This window comes from Poecilia formosa, unplaced genomic scaffold, assembly GCF_000485575.1.
Source record: "Poecilia formosa unplaced genomic scaffold, Poecilia_formosa-5.1.2 Scaffold189, whole genome shotgun sequence".
NCBI classification, from domain to species: domain Eukaryota; kingdom Metazoa; phylum Chordata; class Actinopteri; order Cyprinodontiformes; family Poeciliidae; genus Poecilia; species Poecilia formosa.
In genome coordinates, this window is record NW_006800128.1 from 338,005 (window position 1) to 356,648 (window position 18,644).

General features: G+C 41.2%; 1 protein-coding gene and 1 long non-coding RNA gene across 2 annotated transcripts in view; both read left to right on the forward strand.

Moving 5' to 3' along the window:
- The window catches only part of LOC107837926 (uncharacterized), a 5,704-nt gene extending 166 nt beyond the window's left edge, over positions 1 to 5,538 (forward strand). Inside the window, exons 2-3 of the long non-coding RNA XR_001663977.1 lie at positions 4,502 to 4,505; positions 5,503 to 5,538. This is a non-coding gene — a long non-coding RNA (uncharacterized LOC107837926). The remainder of the gene's footprint in view (positions 1 to 4,501; positions 4,506 to 5,502) is intronic.
- Positions 1 to 16,330, forward strand: part of LOC103147754 (sphingosine-1-phosphate phosphatase 1-like) — a 33,047-nt gene extending 16,717 nt beyond the window's left edge. Inside the window, exons 2-3 of the mRNA XM_007566253.2 lie at positions 8,351 to 8,440; positions 11,019 to 16,330. Coding sequence (XP_007566315.1) covers positions 8,351 to 8,440; positions 11,019 to 11,570 — 642 coding nt within the window. The 3' untranslated portion in view covers positions 11,571 to 16,330. The remainder of the gene's footprint in view (positions 1 to 8,350; positions 8,441 to 11,018) is intronic.
- Positions 16,331 to 18,644: the final 2,314 nt, after the last annotated feature.

Here is an 18,644-nt window from a genome sequence, read left to right on the forward strand (position 1 = left end):
AGTGTTCATGTTTTGTTTTTTTTCATCCAGACGGCTTCCCGCGCCCCCCTGCAATGACACGGCGTCCCCCTTAGGGGGCGTGCCCCACAGTTTGGGAACCTCTGCTATAAGGTATTCTTCTGAAGAAATGCATGAAATGCATATTATAGGTTTTTCATTAATCTCAGAAAAATACAATGAGTTCCTTTTAGATAAACAAAAACCTTTGCTTCCTCAAACAAATTATATTAAGACAAATGTAAATATCCAGTGATTTCAAAAACGTTTTTCCAAAGAACATTTTATGATTGTATGCCAGCTCTATTTTAACACCTCCCCAGTGAAACAATTCAATATTTGGAAGCAAAACCCTTGTTGACCAGCACAGTAGTCAGATGTTTCTTGTAGTTTTTTTTTAAAATAAAATTTGTAATTTTGGCACACTCCTCTCTGCAGATCATCTGTTAATCCTTGAGGTTTTTAGGCATGTGTTTAGAAATGCGAAGCTTCAGCTCTCTCCATAGATTTTCAAGAGGATTGTGGTCAGGAGACTGGCTAGGCCATCCCATCACCTTGATATGCTTCTTCTGGAGCCAAGTCTTTGTTTCCTTGGCTGTATGTTTTGGGTCGTTGCCATGTTGTACTTCTTTCGTTTCCAAATAATTGCACCAACAGTTGTCACCTTCTCATCCAGCTTCTTAAGTAATTTCAGCCTTGTGTAGGTCAACAGTTTTGTCCCTGACATCTTTAGACAACTCCCTAGTCTTGCCCACTGTGGAAATATTGGAGTGTCTTCTGCTTCTTCTAAACCCTCTGATGCATAAGTGGGTCCTTTTTGACCTGGTGAGGTCATCTTTTTGTAATGAAAAGTTATCACTTCATATTCCAGGTATTCAAGAAACATGTTACTAATATCATGCAATTCAAATTTTTAATCTTATTTTAAGAAATAGCATGTTTTGTTACTACCCCATTCTTCCATGAGTGGGTCCAAAATGTCCTGCATTCATTACTTATGAAATTTAATGGGAATCTTTCTTACCAACTGTGACTGTCAGGAAAACATTTCTGTGAACCAAACGCACTGAGACTTAAGTGTCACCCCTGAAAAATATTTTTCACAGCAAGAACTCCGTTAAGCAGCATCTTTTTATTTCACAAATGTGTTTGTGTGTCCATGAGTACTGTGACAGCATCATTGTCACGAATCAACATATTAGCCTTCTTCAAAGTTAGCAAACACTAGTCATCCAAGCTAATATTACCTGTACTTTATTGTGCATGTGTATTATTTGTGTGCGTGCGTCTGCGAGTGTCTGTGTTTGACACCCTGGATGAGAAAACCAAGACAGTGTGTTGAATGACATGCAAAACCTGTTGATCATTGTTCAAGATTCTTTTTATCATCTTAATAAAATAAAAATTCATAGCTATAGAAATAAATGAGCCAGAAAAGTATAGAGTGCCTTCTTTGGGTTGAGGACGATGTGTCATGTTGGTATTCAGTTTTTTAGCAAGGAGCAGATAACAGAGGGCCTCTCTGGAATGATAGTTACCAAGGTAAGTTAACACTCAGGCGTTCCTCTGGCCCGTAGCCCTCCCAGTCGACGAGGTACTGGTGGCCCCGATCTCGCCGCCGGGAGGCAACAATCCAGCAGACGGTGAAGGCCGGATGGCCATCTATGTCACAGGTGGGTGGAGGGGGTTCGGCTGGAGGGCAAAGTTCACTGGATAGGACGGGCTTGATCTGGGATACATGGAAGGTCGGATGGATGCGCAGAGACGAAGGGAGTCGAAGTCTCCTTGAAGGGGCCAATGAACCTGGGAGACAACTTCTTTGACATAGACTTAAGGGGAACATCACGTGTCGACAGCCATACCTTCTGACCTACGGAGTACGTCGGGGCAGGGGTTCTTCGTCGGTCTGCCTGTCGTTTATCAACTGCAGATGTGTTGTTGAGAGTGGAGATGGCATCATTCCAGATCTTATGGCTTCTGCGGATGTGATGCTGGACCGATGTGTTACACTCGTCAGAAGGTAGGAGTGGTGGTTGATAACCCAGGACTATTTCGAAAGGAGACAGACCAGTAGCTGCAGAAATGTGGCTGTTGTGTGCGTACTCTACCCACGGAAGGTGTTGGGCCCAGTCATCGGGGTTGGTGGAGGTGAGACATCGCAGGGTGGCCTCAAGCTCCTGGTTCATGCACTCTGTTTGCCCGTTGGTTTGGGGATGGTATCCAGAGCTGAGAGCCACCTTGGCTCCTAGAGCGGAGCAGAACTGGCGCCAGACCCGCGAGACAAACTGGGGCCCACGATCTGAGAGGATCTCCTGGGGAATCCCGTGAAGCTTAAACACATGCTTTATAAGAAGCATGGCAGTCTGAGCAGCAGTAGCTAATTTACGAAGAGGAATGAGATGACAGGCTTTGGAAAGATGGTCGATTATGGTTAGGATTGTGGTCATACCTTTAGACACAGGGAGTCCGGTAACGAAGTTGATGGCGATGTGAGACCACGGTCACTTAGGTATGGGTAAGTGGTTGTAGAAGGCCGGTGGGAGGTCGGTTCGAAGACTTGTTTCTTGCACAAACGGTGCAGGCTGAGACATACTCTTTAACGTCCTTATGTATGGAGCTCCACCAAAACCGGTGATTGATCAGCCCGATAGTGCAAATGATACCAGGGTGAGCTGAGAACTTTGACGCATGAATCCACTGAAGGAAACGGGACCGGACAGCTGAAGGAACGTACAGTTTACCTTGACAGGATTCAGGAGGGGGTTTGGCTTGTTGAGCCTGACGGATGATGTCCTCCATCTCCCAGGTGACCACTCCGACCATGCAGCTAGGTGGGAGAATGGGAGCGGGGGTCTCCTCCGAGTCGTCAAGGAAATAGATCCTGGAAAGGGCATCTGGTTTAACATTCTTGGAGCCTGGACGATAGGAAATGGAGAGGTTAAAACGTGAGAAAAACAGAGACCAGCGTGACTGGCGTGGGTTGGATCTTTTGGCTGACTGGAGGTATGACAGGTTTTTATGGTCTGTCCAGACTAAGATGGGGTGCTCAGCTCCCTCAAGCCAGTGACGCCATTCTTCTAAGGCCAGATTGATGGCAAGAAGTTCTGTCTCCCACGTTGTAATTTCTCTTAGCGGGAGAGAGTCTGCGGGAGAAGAAGGCACATGGGTGCAGTTTATGATCATGCTCTGTGGTTTGAGAGAGAACAGCCCCGACCCCACTATCGGAGGCATCCACCTCCACCACGAACTGCTTATTAGGGTTGGGCTGGACCAGAACGGGAGCTTTGGCAAAGCAGGACTTGAGCTCAGCAAAGGCTGCGTCGGTTTGTGGAGTCCAACTAAATACTCTCTTGCTAGAGGCAAGGGCTGTAAGGGGAGAGGCAGTCTGGCTGTAGTTCCGAATGAACCTTCTATAGAAGTTGGCGAACCCTAGGAAAGGTTGCAGTTGTTTCCGGGTCTCGGGCTTGGGCTAGTCCAGAACTGCCTTGATCTTATCCTCTGCCGCTCTTAAGGACGTACCCCAGGAAGGTTACTGACGGACAGTGGAACTCACATTTCTCTGCTTTCACATACAGTTTGTTCTCAAGGAGCCTTTGGAGAACCTGGCGGACATGTCTTTGGTGTTCAACAAGGGTCTTGGAATAGAGTAGGTGATAGGCGTGTCTGAGATCCAGTTTTGAAAAAATGGTTGCTCCCTGAACAGGTTCGAAAGCTGAGGAGAGCAAGGGCAGAGGATATTTGTTTTTAATAGTGATCTGATTGAGACCTCTATAGTCTATCCAGGGTCTAAGTGACCCATCTTTCTTTCCCACAAAGAAGAAACCCGCACCTAGTGAGAGGACGACGTACAAATTATGCCTGCCGTGAGGGATTTATTGATGTAATCCTCCATGGTCTGACGTTCAGCCCTGGAGATATTGTAGAGCCTACTGTTAGGTAGGGGGGCCCCAGGCAGAAGGTCGATGGCACAGTCGTATGGTCTATGAGGCGGAAGAGAGAGAGCTTTGTCTTTACTGAAGACAGCAATGAGGTCATGGTACTCAATGGGCACAGAGGAGACATCCGGTGGGTCAACATCAGCCACCTCAGATCCAAAGGTCTGAGGTGGCTGGGGACGGTGGAACGGAGACAGGTGGAGTGGTACTTGGTGGACCAGGAAACAATCTTAGCCTCAACCCAATCTATTTGGGGGTTGTGTGTAAATAACCAGTTGAAACCTAGGACTATGGGTGAGCTGGTTGAGGGAAAGACGTAAAAGATGATTTTTACCAGAAATTAGCAGGTGCAGAGGTTTGGTTCGATGGGTGATCTGGGGTAGATTCTTCCCGTCCAAGGCAGAGACACGGAGAGGAACTGGCAGGCGTTCCACCTCGACAGAGAACTGGTGAATAACTTCAGAACAGATTAAATTTTCTTCACAACCTGAATCGATGAGAGCCGACAAGGAAAGTGAATCATTGGGGTGGAATAAAGTGGCTGAACGATGAAACGGGGTTTGGTTGAGGATGGTTCCGGCAGTCTCCCCGCTCTCACTGCCAGACCTGCGGGTTTAAACGGACGGGACAGTTGGCGATCACAAGGTTTGGCTCGCCACAATAGAGACAGAGCCGGGAGCGCTTCCTCCTTTGGCGCTCTTCGGGTGTGAGCCTCGTGTCCCCCAATTGCATGGGTTCGGGTTCTTGAGCTGGGGAGAAAGGAGATGAATGCACGACTACTGGTCGGAGAGATGCGTGGGGAAAAAACTCGGCGGGTTCGTTCCCTAGCGCGGATACGATGATTCAACTTTATAGTCAAGTTTATAAATTCATCCAGTGAGTCTGGCTCATCCAGCGTAGCAAGTTCATCCTTTAGCCCATGAAAAAAGGCGCTTTTGAGAGCAGCTGCGTTCCAGCCAGAAGCAGCAGCTTTAATTCTAAAGTCTATGGCGAAATCTGAAACACTTCTCTGGCCCCGCTTTAGCCCATGTAGATCTCTGGAAGCAGACGACCTTTCGGTTTCTTGGCAAAATACTTGTTTTAATTCGGTTAGAAACTCAGAATATGTACATCCATAATTAGCTGCAGTTGTGAATCGGGCTTCCGCCCACTCTAAGGCTGGACCCATCAACAAGGATAACACGAAAGATATTTTTGCCTCGTCATGCGGGAAACTTTGTGGAGAGTGGTTAAATACAATTGTACACTGGAGTATAAATCCTTTAACTTTCTTAATGTCACCTGAAAATTTCTCCGGTGTGGCTGGGCGGACCTCTGAAAATCCGGAACGGACGGGCGGATCTGGAGTTGCTGGTGGAGCAGGAGAGGGGTTAAGAACCTGTTGTACTGAATTCTGCAGAAAAGTAGAAAGTTCGGATAGTCGACGGTTTGTTTCTGCTTGGCGGTTCCCTAGTTCTCTTAACGCCGAGTCATGGGACTGAATTAAAGTGTATTGATCAGATAAGGCTCTTCTGATTGAGTCTGCGGAGGTCGTGATCTGGCCTGAGTGTTCTGTCATGTTGGTATTCAGTTTTCGAACCCACATGCAAGAACACAACCAGAAGAGTCAGAGTAGTGAACAATAATAATGAGTATTGAATCCAGGGGGAAAATGGGGAGAGGAAATGGATGCTGGAGCGAATGACCGTGTCGTCTTACTGTCAACGAGAGGCAGATGGTTAGAGGAGGAAGGTGAGTATTTTCCAGGAGTGAATCGAACAGGTTCTTACTTGATATGACGGCGAGTTAGCGAGCAGAGCGCTGAAGGATGGAGCTTCGTTGGAGAGCGGACAGGTTTGTTACGGCGGAACGAGCGGAGTCCGACTTGGACCAGTTGTACCTTTTCTCCAGACTGGGTTCGGGCTTGGACTGACAGATCCTTCTCTTGCGTCCCGAAGGGGAATCCACTGGAGACGGACCGAAGACAGGGGGGAGAGGCGAACACACGGGAAGTGGCGTCCGACCGGTAACATCGCCAGCGTCGTCGAGGGAGGACACACGAGGAAGGTAACTCACAGACAACACGGATCACAGGCTCACTCTGAGCTCGGAGCAGACAGCACTCATGGGAACAACGAGGAGGTAACAGGATCACCTGGCGAGGAGGACAACAAGAAATTAGCAAGGAGCAGATAACAGAGGGCCTTTCTCTGGAACGATAGTTACCAAGGTAAGTTAACACTCAGGCAATGAGAAGTCGTTCAGCCGCTGCTTATATCTGAAATCCACGCCCTCCAAACGAGCCACAGGTGTGGCCACGGGGTTACCCCTGCAGCATATCAGGGGCTCTGCATCTGGCGGCATCTAATGGATGCCCAGAAGAATGACAGTGCTCCAAAAAATAAAACTCAAACCAAAACAAAGAAAAAAGACTAACGAAATTAACAGAAAAAACACAGATCCTGACAGGATGTCCTGCCCCAAGTGGAGGAGTTCAAGTATCAGGAAAACAATTAAAGTTTCACTGTGGCACACTTAAATTGTTTACACCTATCATGGTAGGAAAATAAATACATTTTCTTCACTGAATAAATTTTGTCAATTAAAGGTTGGACACATTTTTCAGTGTAAAAATACAATAGGAATTCATTAGATCACATATCCTGGCAAAGCTTCTGAAGTTTATGTCATTTTTCAGAGAATATGAATGATAAAACAAAAATAAGTATTTCCCTCATTGTTTGTATTTGACTGAAGCCATTCATTATCCAACAATATTTGCACTTTTTAAACAAAGAATGACTGAATTAATAACTACCATAATGACCCTCCTTTGCTGCTTCTCCCACCACACAGGCAGTGAAATCAAACAATGTTTAGAACATTCATTCATTTTCACGCTTATAGAACATCGCAGTGAACTAAAACTAAAAATTGTCCCCTCTAATTCCTAGAGTACCAAACTTATATCCAGGTTTGGTGTGAACCTACATTTAAAGCTGCAGTATGTTATTTTAATAAAAAAACAACAAATGCTTTTTACTTATTTTTTAAAACTGTCACCATGTCCATGGTCCACTGTCTTACATGGTTATCCCATACACAGGAAGAACATGCAAACTCCATAGACTGACCCACCAAGGCATACCTGCACGTTTGCAGTTAACAATAGTCACCCCACTAACTCAGAGACTTTCATGTGATATTTAGCGGCATATTAGAGAAAATAAAATGCTCTCAGCCAAAATCTGAGAGCATTTTTGGCTCTAAAAATGCTTAAAACGATCGGCAATCAGCCCTATAAGTGCATTTAGTGTGCCCCTTCTTAACATAGAATATATACACATATACTTATGATACACTTTGATTAAATTATTCAATTATTAAGTTATTCCAATAGCTAAACATTAAATTTATACCAAGTGAGTCTTTCTTGCCAAAGAATGTGGACCTGTACTGGACTGATTCTCTACCTTCACATAATTTTAACAGCTCCTGGAGAAGTTTCATAACTTATATGTTGATGTAAAAATAATATTTGCTTTAGCCACATAAATTATTATGCTCAGCAGTAAACAACATATCGCCAACTACAGCTTAGAGTAGCTAATTGATAAATCAACATGTAACCATTGTGGCCTGATGTAAAAACATTTTGCTAAACAAGGTCAAACATTGAGAGGTTTCAATTATTGTCATCAAACATATAGGGCAAACCATTAATCAACTAATTTAAAGTTAGAACCCAGTTTCACAGAAATACAAAGATGCTAGGATAATTGTTTTCCTGTTGAACTGGACCGTTCAAGGTCATTATCACACTAATATTCTATTAGCAGCTCTTCAGTTCTTTTTGATAAACATCACATTACCAAGACACATGAAAACATACCTTGATCTTTGCTTTTTTTCTCTTCTTCCTCATTCTTTTTCTGTCCCTGAAGAATAAGTCTTTTTTGTGACATTGCTTTGCTAACTTATCTCAGCCCTCCCTAAGCAGCCGTTTAGTTTGCTTATGCCCTAGGCTGACCTTGAGAATCCCTCATCTTCCATTTTTCTTCTTAAGTAAATCCCAAGCAGTTGTAGTGAATATGTCTATTTCCTTTTCTTTTTAATTAGAGGTTTAACACTTCTGATTGATGTTTTGAATTACTTGAGCATCTTTTCATGTCCTTTTCTGGTTCTATAAAGTCCAGCTACCCTCAATGCAATTATTTTTGCCTTTGTTGTGGTATTAAATGCAATAACTTAGGTGCATCCCTGCAAAGAACTTTCAGACATAGTAATTACAAGAAACAGATCATGGATGAGGATGGGTTTGAGGATATTTAAACTCATGTGCAACTACTTGTGTGCATCTTATGGCCAAAACATCTGGTTATATAAACTTTTAATCAGAAATGCTCCCGGTTGAAGTGTGCCTCCTCTCATCTCTGCAGTACCCTTACACCCTGGGCTTCAGCTTGGCTCTCTGTTGGTGTCTGTTGGTCTGTTCCAGCCGGATCTACATGGGGATGCACTCAGTCCTGGTATGTCTCACACACAGTCTCAAACATGGTGCCACCTTTGACACTTCCAGCCCCAAGTAAAGCTGAAGAATTATCAGTGGTTTATTTACATTACATTAATCATTAGCCGATGCGTCATGCCATAACTGAACATGCTTAGGGAGACGCAAAATGCCAATATTAATAAACATTCTCTTGTGATAATGGTGCAAATAAAGATTTTGGATAAAATCAAAAAAGTATTGATAACCTGATCTCTTCATGAGACTGTCTTAGTCAGAGGTATCTTCAAATTCAAGAGCTACAATAGATTTTTGCTGCCCAAAGCCATCACCAACTACAGTGACTCTTTAATGAAATGAATTACAACAACATTTACTATCCCTTTTGGATCAAAAAATTACTTTTGAATATGAATGTGAATATAATATGCTAAAGTGCTCACCAATCACCACTGCATGTCAGAATAACAGAAAATACTATAGCAACAAAAAGTCATTTAATGTTGCTTGTCAAGGACTTATGACAAGCAAAAAGGAATTCCTTATTTTTAAAAACTAGCTTTGATTTATGTTTTTACCCAGTTTTTAGCTTTCTTTATAGTTCAAGTTGTACTTGCGAAAAGTTAAAAACAAGGATCTGGAAGTGAAATCATTTTTCTCAAGACTGTATGTGCATAATATAAGAATACTATCATTCACAAAATTTCATAACATGGTAATTAAGAAAAAGTGGACATGGGTAAGAATAATAATCCCTCATATATAATTTGAATTGTAAGCTTCTGTAAAATTTCTATTGGATCTAAATTTGAATTAGATTGACCTCCACTGTTCTACATACTAAGATATGCAAGGCAAAAAGAATGAGCAATATATTGTATGCAAGGCTTAGAATTTATTACATCACTGATTTTAAAGGATTACTGAGGATTCAGAGTCAATTATATAAAAGCATACCTTTTATGTAATTAACATGTTGTTGCTATAATAATGTATTATGGATAACAACCCAAATAAATTTCAGCTCAAAAACTCTTAAGTATTTCAGTATCATCAGGTTTTTTTTTATCTCAAAACAACATTTTCAAAATACTTTTACCAAAACAAAGTTCTTATCATAGATACAAAAAAATCAAGAAATTCTGTAATACTGAAAATATACTTAATTTAAAGTCATAATCATATGCCCTAGCCATAGACCGGCATTAGGTGAGTCTTTGATTTTCCACTGTATTAACATCCTTCTGCATGCAAGCAAAGTATAGAACATAATTATCTGTTCATGACTTTTTGAAGTAACTCCTATCACTGACATTAAAGACACTTTTCCACCAGCACATCGCACACTAACTAGTTAATGTGGGCTCAGTCCTTCCCCACATAGTGAGCTTTTCCATTATACAGTCTGTTCCTCATTATTGTGGCTGGGACATGAGCAGCAGCAGCAGCTGCGGTCAACTCTCTGCTGATGTTAACGCTCCGCAATGGAGAACCTCAAGGTTCTGGTTCTGATGGACTCAGATAAACTCAGATATTTTATTTTGTCTTATAGAAATTTATTGCTGCCCAAACATAATGATAAAGACTCATAACTGAGTCTTTATCATAACTGAACATATATAATAACATTCTGGCACTTTATGTTTTAAAATGTGTAACCTTTTGGATTTAGGTAAAGCAGTCAAAATATGTAAACTAATAGCCACACGTGAAATTATTTTTTTAAATCCACGTTAAAAATAAAATTCACATCACAAGTTAATATGTAGTTCTGGTGTTTCAAACTAACAGCGCAAAACTGCAGCTCCATCAGAAAGCTGACCACAGCTGCAGTGTTTCTCTCTTTTTTATCACTGTCCATTCTTCAGAGAGAGGAGCTGCTAGCAGCGCTGCTAACTCATGGTCATTCTGCTGCAAAACTTACTGCATGTCTTTCAGGTGCTGCTCCTGATTAAACTCATAATTAAACCCCTCATACTGAGCAGCTCTTTGATGGCATATCCGCAGCTAAACTACATGATGTTTGGAGTTTTCAGTGACATAAATCACGAGCCAATTAGCAGCTGTTAATCAAATGGTGTTGGTGCCGTACCCTGCTCGGTGCTGCTAGAATTACCCTTGAAGTAAGTATGAAAATCTGAGAACAGCCGGGCAGAACCACACCGGATCTGCTAATGGAAAATGAATCTGGCCGGGGCAGAACGGGACCGAACCGGTTAGTGGCGGTGTAGTAGAACAGCGCTGTTGACTCAGATTTTAACCACCTCTGATTCTTTTGGTCTCTCAGAACTTCTTTGATGGCTTTTTAGTCCAACAGAAAATTATTTACTATATTACCTCCTTTAATGTACCAAAGCATGTGTTTCTAAGCTTGATCTGACTCTCATGAAAACCATAAAAGATGCATTACAGTAGCTGTTTATGCATTTATAAGCTGAAAATGTTGGAAGGTCATTTCATAGTTTGCGGGAGTTTAGTAGAACTTCTAATCAAGGGACAATTTTCAGATTCCCATCCCAGTATGTTTTCTCTGCTTCATGCAGACAGCAGTCATGCTGTGGATTCACAGATTCTGTTTCTGTGCTTCTTCCCTGCAGGACGTCATCGCTGGCATCCTGTACAGCATCCTCATCCTCTTCTTCTTTCTCCCTGCATTGGACATGATTGACAGCTTCAACCTGAGCTCCCGCTACGCTCCGCTGGTCATCGTTTCCATACCCCTGGCCCTGGCCCTCTTCTCATTCACCCTGGACACCTGGAGCACTTCTCGAGGTGACACGGCTCAGATCCTGGGTGTGGGTGCTGGCGTGGCCCTGGCGTCTCATGTAAACCAGCTCCTAGGTTTGATGCCAGACCTGACGGCGGATCAGCTCCCTCTCATGGTGCCTACTGTAAGTGGCGGCCTGGTGTGTAGCGCTATTCTGCGGTTGGTTCTGGGAGTGATAGTCCTTGTGGCGATACGGGCCCTGATGAAGGCCATCACCATTCCACTGGTGTGCTGGCTGTTCAGGGTGCCCAGCTCAGACTTGAGGAAGGCCCGGCAGCATGTGGAGGTAGAACTCCCGTACCGCTACATTGTTTATGGGACCATGGGCTTTAGTGTGCTCTTCCTGGTTCCACTGCTCTTCGCCTACGTGGAGAACGCATGAATGCATGTAACTTAAGTGCACGGTCAGTCTCCAGCCAGGAATTGGAGAGCCAGCATTTCAATACTGTTTTTGCATCTCCATGTAAAACCAGACTTTTTCCTCTTCCACAGGAAGTTAGGACCACAACTGACTGAGATGCATTAAAGCCTTAACACTGAACTCCTTCCTCTCTTTCTTAACCTTTCTGCTGTTTTTTCCAACAGACTCAGGTTAGCTCTGGAGAAGGAGGAGGGTGAGGGAGAATGTCTTTTAAGTGGCACTGTCTTTTATAAGATGTATTTTATAAGATGAACCTGTGGAAAGACAAACCTATCTTTGTTGGTGGGAGTTTTTTTTACACTAAATAACTACACCAATGCCTTTTTAAAGACATAGTTCAAGAATTTTAATGAGAGGTTTTGCTGAAAGGTTATAAGCAGATAATATCTAACCTGCAGTAGATTTCCTCTGACTATGCCTGGACCTGGTGCTTTCATAGTCATATTGACCATTCAAAGTGCTTCGACATTACAGTCACAGTCTCCTTGCAGCACTCCCACATTAACACACCCGACACTGGATCAGTAGGTAACTTGGGGTGAAGTGCTTCCTCCTAGGGGCCAGTTGGGGGAATTGTCCTCAAATACAAGCATACAGTCCTAACCTTAGGCACTATGATAAGATCAAATGCAGACTATGCAGCTTAGCCACATTTATTTAACACCTTGTATAATCAAATAAGAATACATTCGGCATTCTCACTTCTTAAGATTGTGTTTCTCTTTATTATTATTTTTCAGTGTTCCATACATTTTTCTGCACTTAACTAATTCTGCCATTGTTTATATATGAATTTCAACAATTCATATATCAAAATGTTCTGCTTCTTCTGGAGCATTTTGCTATGACTTTTGGTAAATTCAACTATTATACTTTTTGAAATACAATTACAAATTTTTTGCAGATTTCAACCCCATTGAAATGCATTGAAATTCTTCAGAATTCCACAAAATTCAGCAAAAACGTTTGCTCTTTTATGGTTCACAACTTCTGCCTACTTCAACCTAAAAGCTCCATTCGACTTTTAAGCAAGACACAATATGTTAAGAAATCTTCAGATGATCCAGCTTTCTGATACCGCTTATGCTTTTTCTAATATTCCAATTTAAGTTTTATACAGATTTGTGGCCATTGACAGAACTTAGCCAAATGGGGGAATTTTTCTGCCATAATCCAAGAGCACACATGTTCATTCTGAAACCAAGATTTAATGTCTTTTGTTCTCAAAACTTGTAACACTTTTGCTTACATTTTCATTTTGAAAGCAGGACTTCATGTCTTTCTTAAAACTTGTAATGATTGTACTCAAAGCTTCTCCTCGCGCTCACACTTAGTCTCTGCTTGGAGCAAATCTTTGCTTGTAAAACTCTGCTCACTTGGAAGCATTTTCCTGCCATAATTCAAGAGCACACATATTCAGGCTGAAAACAGGATATCATGTCTTTTGTTCTCAAAACTTTTAATACTTTTGCTTACATTTTCATTTTGAAAGCAGGACTTCATGTCTTTCTTCTCAAAACGTGTAACTCTTATACTCAAAATAAGAGTTACAGCTCTTATACTCTTCACACTCACACTTAGTATCTGCTCGGACTCTCCACTCACTTACGAAACATGGAACTGCCTTTTGGCACAGTCGCCTAGCAACCTCTCAGCCAATAGAATAAAAGTGTTGTACTGGGTGTGTTTGTTTCCTTCTAGCGGGTGTGCCTGTGTGGCTACTATCGATTGTAGCAACCTGCACCACCCACGGGATGTAGGGAGAAACAACGACGTCAGCTTTGTGCTCTGTGTTTCACTAAACATCCACCAGCAGTGTGCTACTGATTGCTAACAGCTACTGATCTTCAGCAGGATTTTGTTCACCCAACCAAAAACAACATAGTCATGACATGATATCTATCATGTGTATCTATCTTTACACCACTGCATCCGACACTTTACATTGTCCTTGGTGATGTTAGGCTTGGATGCAACTGGTTACCATGGAAGCCCATTCCATGAAGCTCTCTGCGCACTGTTCTTGGGCTAATCTGAAGGCCACATGAAGTTTGGAGGTCTGTAGTGACTGACTCTGCAGAAAGTTGATGATGTCTTCGTTCTATGTGCTCCAGCATAGATGTTTAGATTGTGCTTCATAATAGCCTAAACAAATCAAACAAAAACCAACATGCTGAGTTGTTTTTTGAAAAACCAGAGCATGTGAAGCATAATCTAAACAGATTTACACTATAGTTAGACTCCTGATAATGCCATAAAAACAGTGAAAGTTTGTTCTTTAGAACAACTTTATGAAAATATAACCCTAGTTTTACCTAACATATCTTGTGAAAATGTCACATGTTTTAGCACAATGTTTCTCAACCCTGATCCTCATCGCCCCCTGCTCTGCATGTTTTAGATGTGCCTCTTTTCCAGAACAGCTGAGGCTAATGAACAGTCTAAAGGGTACATACCGTAAGTTTTATCAGTCTCTGTTTAAATAACCGTTCAAATTATCGTTAACATAAATTGCTTTGTTAGTTTTTAGATGGTAGAATTCTGCTTGACTAGCATTTAGCTTCATCCTCTGGGTCCAGCTACTGTAGATTTGGTGTTCATTTGGTATTCACTAAATGAACACAAATAAAATCATCTACCACAGGTAAGATACTGACTCACATTAAAAATAACAGAACCTCATTAAAAATACTGAACTGTCCCTTTAATACCCCCCCGACTCTGTACAGCTAAATTATCCCTGGTTATTTTATAAAGATGTTAAAATTTCAGTTTTAGTATTTCTTTAAATGAAACAAGGGCACTTTTAGAAAACTTCCTCATGAATTTCACATGCAATAAAATCCAATTGAAAGGTAAAAAATAAAAGATTAAAAAGAAATCAGGCAATGACTTTCTCAGGAGAAGCTAAAACTATTTTGTTAACCCACTGAATGTTCAGATGTGGTTCTTTGTTCCAAAGAGTTTCCTTTAACTCCTTCTATTCCTTTGCCTGAAAACGTTCATGATTGTTTAAGACCCAACACTGTTTGTGTAGTGTGTTTCAGTGTGTTTAAAGACGGTGATCTTGTATATCTTACAGAACCTCACATTAAAAATGCTGAACTGTCCCTGGTATATATGAAACTGATATATTTAAGGTTTCCTTTAATTGCACATGTGTAGTGGAATCCACCGTACAACTACTGAAGGGCTTTTCCTATTGTTTTGGCTTTTATAGACAACCTTCCAGTTTGTCACTCTGGGGTAAATTGTTGCTGTTCCTCCAACACAGTGAAATGTTTCTCCTGAGCAGTTCACTCCTTCGCCAAGTCTTCCCTCACTTCTTTCTTGTGCATAACCACTTTGTCCCTTTCTTCTTCTACTACATCTCCTTAAACTGATTTTCTTTCTAAGTACTTTACATTTTCACATCAGTTTATTTAGCTTAAACACTTCTCCTGAATTTAAATTCGGTTATGTGTATAATTCAACTAAACACGCTCATGAGCCGCCAGGTTTTCTGAAGAGATGTAGGAGGCTCTGAAAATAAATTTTAGATTTCATATTTTAGGGATATACAGAAAAACGGACAAATATGTAAAAAGATTTAGTCATTGAAAGTTTGACTAAAACCAAAATGAATACAGCAAACTAAATTCTACCTAAAAAAAAATAATTACGTCTTTCTGATAGATCACTTGTATTTGAGTGATATAAACTAATTTTCTTCCAGTATGTCAGTCAAAGTGACCAATTTAGCAGATAGGGTACATTCTTTGACACGTTGCTCCTTTTGTACCTCAAAAAGCAGGTATGAATGGCACAGAAGTGCAATAGTAAGAAATGGCGAAGGGGTGAGCTGAGCAGCTCTTTGGAACACGTCTCCGTTTTTTATTTTGATGATTGCTTTTTGCTTTTTCCTGTTAGTGTGAACCCTAATGTCCTGTTTAGATCATTTGTGATGAAATACATATCCTACTTGTATTGAAGATTGGTTCTGCCATAGCTTGAATATAAACTTATATTTCAAACATGAAGAGGGACATTTGTATGAAAATATTACTTTATATAAGTCTATTGATGGGACTGCAACCCAAAAGAGTGAACATTTTTGTACGGCCACAGTCAATTCAACGTGAACATATAACCTATGCATGCAGGACTTGAGTATGCCACACTGCAAGCTCACACATATTAGTCCATCAATAAATTTAAACCAAGTTCCAGGAGTTCATCTTCCTGTTAGTGTCAGACACTAAGATAATGGAGAGAAGGAAGAGGAGACAGCAACTCATAGCTGAAAAAGGAGGGCAAAAACTAGATAGGGTATCTTGCAACATTTTTATTTTCCCAGGTAAAATCAGACTGATATCTGCCAAAGGTCTTCTTTGGTTGAGAAACAACAGAATTGGTGTATTTGTCACACTGAACAACCACTAATATTGGCTTTTGCAACCTGACTTTTCTTCTAATGTCATTTATTAGAAAGTTTGTTGAAAAAGGCACACATGGTATAAACCTGACTTTAATAAACAAACAGTTTCTCAAAGCTACATTTAGCTAATGGGTTGTCTGCTCGTTGGCTGACTGCTAACTGGCTGCTGGCTAGCTGCTGGAGCAGGTAGCTGGGCTAGTTATCCCCTGATTCAGGTTGTGGTATTCTGTGAAGAGCAGAACAGCAAAAAGGTTGAGTATTCTGGACAAAATGAATGTAAAACATCAGCAAATAAAAAAAAAAATTAAAATAAAAAAAAACTTATAAATGACATTGTTATATCTTTAATAATTAGTGTTATTTTAGCAGCAGACAGAATATTTGTTGGGTGTGTGTGTGGATTGCAAGCAATCAGTCAATAATCAATATCTGCAAGCAGTCATCATTTAATTATAAAGTGATTGTACACAATGTCCTTTCATAAGAGCACCAATAGATCACCTAAGTGTTAATTATGTGTTTCCGTGTTCCAAAGGTTACATACATGTTTTTATACGAATCTGTAACGTTTCAGAAAGTGTCCAACAATCAATTGCTCATTGTCTTTGTTTATAATAGATTATATTTTTTAATGAAATTATTTAGTTATGAAGGCAGAGCCCAAAACATTTCTGAGATATACTGAGTAGACTATCATACAGAAAGTTTTTAATCATCTTTTTCCTGAATTTTTAAATCTTATTAGAATATTTAATCTTTTATTCTGCTTTGCACACTGTTTAATTTGTTTTTAAATCGGGAAAACGTTAATGTCATTGAATGGCATTTTGGAGTTTCCATTTATGAGGCTCCCAGATAAACATGTCCTGGGTTGATTTTATTGTTTGTTTGTTTTTTCAATAAATTAAAAAATAAAAATAAGAATATGTTTTTCTTAGCCTCATTTACATACCTTCCAGTTTAACCCTTGTACGTGCGAGGACTGAGGCAAATGATACAAGTGATACGGGTGTGGGGTCGGTTGGACCCCACACCCGTGGGTTAAGAAACATCCAGAGCAACCAGAGGGCTAAAGAGTTCCCAGCAGAATGTTTCCATGTCTGTGTCCTTTGTGTTCCAACCAACATCATATTATAAAACTGTACTATAGATATATAAATATTTGTTACAAATAGTTTAGTTTAGAAAATTATATTGCTATAAATAATGTTTGAAATAATTTACTTAAAATGTGTTCTTACACATCGGTTTAGGGCAGGGGTGTCAAACTTGAGTCCTCAAGGGCCACTGTCCCTTGTCCTGCAGTTTTAGATGTGCCACAGGCACAAAACACTGGAATGAAATGGCTTAATTACCTCCTCCTTGTGTAGATATGTTCTCTAGAGCCTTGCTAATGACCTAATTATTCTATTCAGGTGTGGTGCAGCAGAGGCACATCTAAAAGCTGCAGGGCAGTGGCCCTCCAGGACTGGAGTTTGATACCTGTGGTTTCGGGTAATGATCATATGAGACAACGGGATCTGTGGAGTTCTTCAAGAGAAGGCACAGAGCAGCAGATGGTATTCTGGGCAGCTTTTCTGATTTTCTGAAGAGTCTTCCTCTGTGCTACTGTGAAGCTGAAGAACCACACACAGAGACAATAGCAGATTATGCTTTTAACAGAGTATCAATAGAAGGACACCAGCAGGTTTTGAGAAATATTGTTTCTCCTGAGGACTCTCGGCAAATAGAGTCTCTGCCTTCTTTGCCAGTTCTGCTGTGTTTACATCACAGGCCAGATTATCCATGATACGAACTCCCAGGAAACAGAAGTTTGACACCCTCTCCATCCACATCCACCCTGTCTCTGCAAATGTTTAGTGGTTGAATATCTCCTTTACTTCTAAAATCCAGTATGATCTCCTTGGTCTTGGCTGTGTTTTGGATCAAGTTGTTATCTTTGCACCACACTGTAAGTTGCTCCCCCTTGTGCCTGTAGGCAGATTCATCCCCCCTGAGATGAGACCCACTACAGTTGTGTCGTCTGCAAATGTCAACAAGGATGCTACTTTGGAGGACTTATACATAATCATGTGTATGGTGGTGGCAGCATCATCCTCTGGATGTTTATGGAGCTAAATACAGAACAATCCTGGAGGAAAACCTGGGAGACTGGGATGGAGGTTCTTCTTCCAGGAGGACAATGACCCTAAGCATACAGCCAAGGCTGTAATAGAATGAAACATTGTATCAAAAATAATATATATTTTTCCATCTCTTTCTTTTAGCACCTGCTATCTCTCAGGTTGAAGAGAAAGCAGATCGTGATGCAAAAATAGTTGGGATCCGTTTTTGCCACTGCTGTCAGTTCTTCTAGTTCTCCACCAGATGGAGTCAGGGAGCACGGCTGTTTTGGTGAGCTGCACCAGGTGTGCAAATCATCTACCCTCATTTAAGAGGAGTCTGCTGCCAGTCGGGTTTCTCGGAAACGAGAGAGTTAGCTTGCAGCTGGGTGGTTGGCATAAACTGGTTTGTGACTGGATTAGGATGACAACTGGTGATGGGCAAATGAAGCCTCATGAAGCAATGAACCTTTCCAGCCCTTTGCTTTGCAAAAAGGTTCGTTACTTGATGCTTCA